Source organism: Pristiophorus japonicus, chromosome 31 (genome assembly GCF_044704955.1).
Source record: "Pristiophorus japonicus isolate sPriJap1 chromosome 31, sPriJap1.hap1, whole genome shotgun sequence".
Taxonomy (NCBI): domain Eukaryota; kingdom Metazoa; phylum Chordata; class Chondrichthyes; family Pristiophoridae; genus Pristiophorus; species Pristiophorus japonicus.
The window spans coordinates 11674204-11681562 of NC_092007.1; the positions used below are offsets into that span (position 1 = coordinate 11674204).

General features: G+C 48.1%; 2 protein-coding genes across 2 annotated transcripts in view; one reads left to right on the forward strand and one right to left on the reverse strand.

Annotated features, from left to right (window-relative positions):
• Nucleotides 1-4762, reverse strand: part of LOC139240346 (lens fiber membrane intrinsic protein-like) — a 34558-nt gene extending 29796 nt beyond the window's left edge. Inside the window, exon 1 of the mRNA XM_070868816.1 lies at nt 4627-4762. Within this exon, the coding sequence (XP_070724917.1) occupies nt 4627-4762 (136 nt within the window). The remainder of the gene's footprint in view (nt 1-4626) is intronic.
• A 946-nt stretch (nt 4763-5708) lies between these two features.
• LOC139240347 (chemerin-like receptor 1) lies at nt 5709-6521 on the forward strand. Its single transcript, XM_070868818.1, has one exon. It carries the CDS (start codon nt 5709-5711, stop codon nt 6519-6521), a length of 813 nt encoding a protein of 270 aa, XP_070724919.1.
• The last annotated feature ends 838 nt before the right edge of the window (nt 6522-7359 follow it).

Genomic DNA, 7359 nt, shown 5'->3' on the forward strand with positions numbered 1-7359 from the left:
CCTTATCGAATGCCTTTTGGAAATCTAAATACATCACATCCATCGGTACACCTCTATCCACCATGCTCGTTATATCCTCAAAGAAATCCAGTAAATTAGTTAAACTTGATTTCCCCTTCATGAATCCATGTTGCGTCTGCTTGATTGCACTATTCCTATCTAGATGTCTCGTTATTTCTTCCTTAATGATAGCTTCAAGCATTTTCCCCACTACAGATGTTAAACTAACCGGCCTATAGTAACCTGCCTTTTGTCTGCCCCTTTTTTAAACAGAGGCGTTACATTAGCTGCTTTCCAATCCGCTGGTACCTCCCCAGAGTCCAGAGAATTTTGGTAGATTATAACGAATGCATCTGCTATAACTTCCACCATCTCTTTTAATACCCTGGGATGCATTTCATCAGGACCAGGGGACTTGTCGACCTTGAGTCCCATTAGCCTGTCCAACACTACCTTCCTAGTGATAGTGATTATCTCAAGGTCCTCCCTTCCCACATTCCCGTGACCAGCAATTTTTGGCATGGTTTTTGTGTCTTCCACTATGAAGACCGAAGCAAAATAATTGTTTAAGGTCTCAGCCATTTCCACATTTCCCATTATTAAATCCCCCTTCTCATTTTCTAAGGGACCAACATTTACTTGAGTCACTGTTTTCCGTTTTATATAGCGGTAAAAGCTTTTACTATCCGTTTTTATGTTTTGCGCAAGTTTACTTTCGTAATCTATCATTCCTTTCTTTATTGCTTTCTTAATCATTCTTTGGTGTCGTTTAAAATTTTCACAATCTTCTAGTTTCCCACTAACCTTGGCCACCTTGGTTTTTAATTTGATACTCTCCTTTATTTCCTTGGTTATCCACGGCTGGTTATCCCTTCCCTTACCGCCCTTCTTTTTCATTGGACTATATTTTTGTTGAGCACTATGAAAGAGCTCCATAAAAGTCCTCCACTCTTCCTCAATTGTGCCACCGTTTAGGTGAGCTGCTAGGTGAGCCTGCCCTTGCTGGGCTGTTGGGCGTGATGGGTTCGATTTCCTGGTCCGGTGTGCTTTCGTTGATCCTTTTGGTGTGTGTTGTGGGCTCTAAAAACGTGGTGTCTGCTGTGTGTTGTTCAGGGCAGTCTGTGAACCGCAGCCTCAGTTGGTCATGGTGCTTTCTGCAAATTTGTCCATTGTCTAGTTTGAATAAAAACACCCTATTCCCTCCTTTGGCTATCACCATGCCTGCGATCCACTTGGGACCATGTCCATAGTTTAGCACATGCACAGGGTCATTCAGATCAAGTTCCCGTGACACAGTGGCGCGACCATACTTTACATTTTGTTGCTGCCGCCTGCTCTCTACCTGATCATGCAGCGACAGCGAGAGTTAGGTTTTAAGTCTCCTTTTCATGAGTTGCTCAACCGGGGGCACGCCTGTGAGCGAGTGGGGTCTTGTGTGGTCGCTGAGCAGTACTCGGGACAGGCGGGCATGGAGTGAGCCTACTGTGACTCGTTTGAGACTCTGTTTGATGGTTTGTACTGCCTGCTCTGTCTGCCCATTGGAGGCTGGTTTAAACGGGGCCAAGGTGACATGTTTGATCCTATTGCAGGACAGGAATTCTTTAAATTCAGCACTGGTGATACATGGCCCATTGTCACTGACCAGTAGGTCAGGCAGACCGTGAGTGGCAAACATGGCCCTCATGCATTTAATGGTGGCTGTGGCAGTGCTTCACGACATTATTTCACATTCAATCAATTTTGAAAAAGCATCCACCACCACCAGGAACATTTTAGCGAGGAATGGGCCCGCATAATCGACATGGATCCTCGACCATGGTCTGGAGGGCCAGGACCACAAACTTAGTGGTGCCTCTCTGGGCGCGTTGCTCCACTGAGCACACACACTGCGTTGCCGTACACAGGACTCTCTAAGTCAGATTCGATACCAGGCCACCACACGTGGGATTTGGCTTTCGCTTTCATCATTACTATACCCGGGTATGTGCTGTGGAGATCCGAGATGAACGTCTCCCTGCCCTTTTTTGGGAGCACTAGCCCACAGCAGGCAGTCTGCCCGAATGGACAGCTCATCCTGTCGCCGCTGGAACGGTATGATTGGCTCCTGCATTTCAGCGGGGATGCTGACCCAGCTCCCATGCAGTACACAGTTTTTTTTACTCGGGACAGCAGAGGATCTTGGCTGGTCCAAGTCCTAATCTGGCGGACCGTGACAGGTGATTTATCATTTTCAAACGCTTCCATGACCATTAGCAAGTCTGCGGGCTGTGCCACCATCAACAAGTTTGCAGGCTGCGCCATTTCGATTCCTGTGGTTGGCAATGATAGCCAACTGAGAGCATCCACAAACTGTTGTTGATGCCTGGCTTGTGGAGGATGGCATAGTTATATGCTGATAGCACGAGTGCCCTCCTTTGTATGCGGGCTGAGGCAATAGTATTTATCCCCTTGTTTTTGACGAACAGGGATCTGAGGAGCTTGTGATCGGTTTCCAGCTCAAATTTGAGGCCAAACAGGTACTGATGCATTTTCTTTACCCCGAACACACATGCTAATGCCTCTTTCTCAATCAATCTGTAGGCCCTCTCCGCCTTTGACAAGCTCCTGGAAGCATAGGCGACAGGTTGCAACTTCCCCGCAACGTTAGCTTGTTGTAATACACACCCGACTCCGTACAACGATGCGTCACATGCGAGCACAAGTCTTTTACACGGGTTATACAATACAAGCAGCTTGTTGGAGCATAAAATGCTTCTGGTTTTTTCAAAAGCAATTACTTGTTTTTTTCCCCATAACCAGTTCTCAGCTTTGAGCAACAACACATGTTGGGGCTCCAAAAAGGTGTTTAACCCCGGTAGAAAGTTACCAAAATAGTTGAGAAGTCCCAGGAACGACCGCAGCTCCATGAAGTTCTGTGGCCTGGGCGCATTCCTGATAGCCCCTGTCTTGGTGTCTGTGGGCCGAATGCCATCCACCGCAAACTTTCTCCTCCAAAATTCCACTTCTGTTGCCATAAAGATGCATTTCAACCTCTTCAGCCGCAGCCCTACGCGATGCAGTCGCTGGAGGACCTCCTCCAGGTTTTGTAGATGCTCGGCAGTGTGCCGACCCATGACCAATATGTCATCCTGAAAAACCACCGCGTGTGGTACCGACTTGAGTAGGCTCTCCATGTTTCTCTGGAAGATCGCTGCAGCCGACCGAATTCCAAACTGGCATCTGTTGTAGATGAACAGTCCCTTGTGCGTGTTGATGCAGGTGAGGCCCTTCGAAGACTCCCCCAGCTCCGATGTCATGGAGGCTGAAGTCAGGTTGAGCTTGGTGGATGTCTTGCCTCCTGCCAGCATCGCAAATAGGTCGTCTGCCTCAGGTAGTGGGCATTGGTCCTGTACTGAGAAATTATTAATAGTTACTTTATAATCGCCGCAAATCCTGACTATGCCATCACTTTTGAGTACTGGAACAATCGGGCTGGCCCACTCACTGAATTCCACTGGGGAGATGATGCCCTCGAGTTGCAGCCTATCAAGCTCGATTTCCACTGTCTCCCTCATCATGTGAGGTACCGCTCGCACCTTGTGGTGAATGGGTCATGCCTCTGGGACCAAGTGGATCCGCACCTTCCCCCACAAAAGTTTCCAATGCCTGGCTCAAAAAGAGAAGGAAATTTGTTAAGAACCTGGGTAAATGAGGCCTCATCGACATGTGCTAGCACTCGGATGTCATCCCAGTTCCAGCGGATTTTGCCAGCCAGCTCCTTCCAAGCAGTATGGGGCCATTGTCCAGGACAATCCAGAGTGACAGTTCATGCCTTGACCATGGCGCTGCCCAGCACAGTGATAATCTCTTTGGTATACGTTATCAGTTCTGTGTGGATGGGGCTCAGGGCTGGTCTGAATGCCTTGTTGCACCGTCTCTCAAACATCTTTTTAACTCATGGTGGTTTGGCTAGCACCAGTGTCCAGTTCCATGGCGACGGGTAAGCCATTCAATTTTACATTTAGCACTATAGGTGGACATTTCGTCGAAAATGTGTGCACCCTGTGTACTTCAACATCCGCCTCCTCTCTCTGAGGCTCGAAATTGCTTTGATCCACAATGGACAGATCTTCCTCTGCCACGTGGTGGCTAGCAGGTTTTGCAGAGCTTGCAGCTCGTTTGCAAGCTCGTTGGAGGTGCCCCATTGTTCCACAGCTCTTTCAAACATACCCTTTGAAGCGGCATGAATAGGCTAAATGGAAGCCTCCACAACGCCAACAAGGTGTGAATTGCCTTGCATTCATACTTTTTTGTGGACTCTGAATCATCTGGGTCACCTGATGCCTGCTGGCAGTTGCAGACTCGTAGTTTCTGCCCTGTACATGTCTGCTTGCAAACACAGTTCCAGTTAATTTATGAACATTGCTCGCACTTGGGTGCTGAGAGATTTGTTTGGTGTTTTCACTGGTGCTATCACAATGGCCTTACTTAGGGTCGCTGTCTCTACAGTCAAAAATTTTCGTGGGATGGTCTCATGGCCAATGCCCAGTACAAAAATGTTTCTGAGCATTTGCTCCAGGTAGCCATGAAACTCACATTGTCTTGCAAGTCGCCTTAGCTCAGAGATGTAGCTCGCCACTTCCTGACCTTCAGATCGCTGGCACTTGTAGAACCGATACCATGCCATCAGCACACTCTCCCTTTGGTTAAGATGCTCATGAACCAGTGTACACAGCTCCTCATATGCCTTATCTGTGGGTTTCACCGGAGCCACAATATTCATCATGAGGCTGTAGGTCGGTGCCCCGCAGACTGTGAGGAGGACCGCTCTCCTTTTTGCAGCGCTCCCTTCTCCATCCAGCACATTGGCTACAAAGTACTGGTCCAGGGTTCGACATAGACTTCTCAGTCCTCACCCTCGGAGAACTTCTCCAGGATGCCCACAGTTTGCTGAATCTTTGCGTTGGATTCATATTTTCGTCGCCAGTTTTTGTGTTCCAAACACAGATGAGGCTGCACACATGGAGGTTAAAGTAACAGTGACCTCATTCTTTAATAAGACACTCCAGATTGAGGAACAGGCCTCAGGGGCCGGCTTATATAGAGCGCTCCCAAGGGATGCTGGGATCCCTTGGGACTTCCGGGGATGAGCACACTGGTGGTGGAACATGGGATTGCATGCTTTGCAGATACACACCTGACCTGGGTTTATTTCTGGTGGCACAGTGCAGAAGGGGCTTTACCCTGTATCTAGCCCCGTGCTGTTCCTGCCCTTGGAGTCTTTGATAGGGACAGTGTAGAGGGAGCTTCACTCTGTATCTAACCTCGTGCTGTACCTGCCCTGGGAGTGTTTGATGGGGACAGTGTAGCGGGAGCTTTACTCTGCCTCTAACCCGTGCAGGTAGCATATATCAGTTTGCTAATGACGGAATGGATATTGCCAGGTCAGGCATGCAAATGTCAGCCACAGCAGAAGGACTTTGATCAGATGATGGGAGGAGGTTACGTAATGGTAAGGAGCCATAATATGTATTTGTATATATTTTAATATTTGTTTTATATACTTTCTGACTGTGGTGCAGAAAGAATTGTGTGGATTTTGTACGATTTCTCGAAGTGCTATATTTATGTACGTGGTGTCTAACTTGTTAGCTGGAATTTGTACATCTTCTCAGAGTAATGTGCAAAATGTAGGTGCATGAGAGACCGTCTGTTTGCAGAGCCTTGCCATGGCAGACTTCACCGTCTCTCTGCTGCTCCCTCTTTACATCACTGACATCGCCCTGGACAACCACTGGCCCTTCGGTTGGCTGCTCTGCAAGCTCAGCAATGGGGCGGTGGTGCTCTGTCTGCACGCCAACGTCTTTACGCTGGCCTCCATCAGCGTGGACCGCTGCTTTTCGGTGGTCCTGCCCATCTGGTCCCAGACCACTGCGGCCTGTGGCTGGCCAACCTGCTCAGCCTGGGGATGCGGGTGGCAGCTGCCATCGGGAGTGCGCCATCGTTCGTCCTCCGACAATTGGTGTCCCGGGGTGACCGAGTACCCGCTAGAGGGCGAGGGGCTGGCACTGAACATGACGGACCATGGAGAGGATGATGACCGGGCGATGCCGGAGCAGGCAAAGAGCCTGCATGATGCCCGGTACCGAGCACTGACTCTCACCAACTTCCTCATCGGGTTCCTCCTCCCATTCCTGGTGATCACCGCCAGCTGCACCATCATCGGTCTGCGGCTGAGGCGGGACCGCTTGGGCGCCCAGCAGCAGCAAGCCCTTCAGGTTGAAGGCCGCCATCATCCTGGCCTTCCTCCTGTGCTGGGCGCCATACAACATCTGCTCTATCCTCGCCCTGCTGCTCCACCCATACGACGAAGACTGGCTCATGGCATCCCATTCAGCCGCGGCCTGGCCTGCATCAACAGCTGCATCAACCCCTTCCTCTACATCTTTATGTGGCAGGACTTCAGGGACTTGCTCAAGAAGTCGTTTCAACGGGTTGACAATCAGGGGGAAACAATGCAAACTCAGTTGCAGGAGGTTTAGTTGGGATTTGAGGGGACGCTTTCACGCAGAGGGTGTTTGAGGTTTGAAACTCACTGCCTGAAAGGGTGGCAGAGGCAGAAACCCTAATAGTTTTTAAAAAGTACTGGCATATATCAGCCAAAGATTCAGTGCTGCTAAACTGCAGCGTCTGTAAGACTACAGCATTTATGGGGGCTCATTTTCTGCTAATAACTGCATGAACATTGCTCCAAGATGGCTGAAAACATGGGTTGACCAAATTATTAGTGACGCAAAAGTCTTTGCAAATTCAAAAGGTTTTAAAGGAACAGGGATTAAAAGGGAAGTTGAAACTGACACTTGACCCAGAAAAATAAAAAAACATCGGATATAATTGACTGAAAGAAGCTTGAATGTTGAAATTCCATTTTGCATGGAAATGTGCATTTGTCGCAAGACTTACTAAAGTGAATATTTAGGGAGATGATGAATTTGTTGCTTGCTCGAAAGCCTGTCTTTAGAAAAGGGAGTGTCTGTATGTTTGTCTAAGCTCCACCCACCTTTATGGATTTGTAATCTTGTTGTGTATTTTAGACAATTGCTTATGCTGATAAGTTGGTTAATTGAATTATGTATGTATACACATGCATTATTTTAGAGAGGTACTTGAGCCATGTTTTTGGTTATGAACTGATTTGGCAACTCCAGTTCATAATCCATTTCAGGGTTCAATATTGTCCAGGCTGTACGAATGCCTTTGATGAATAATGGGGTAACGAAATCGTTTACCCACAATTGAATTAGATCTTAGGTTAAAAATGCAAGTGCAGAGCTATTTTGAATATAATTCATGCAAATAAATACAAGTTGTTGTTGTAAT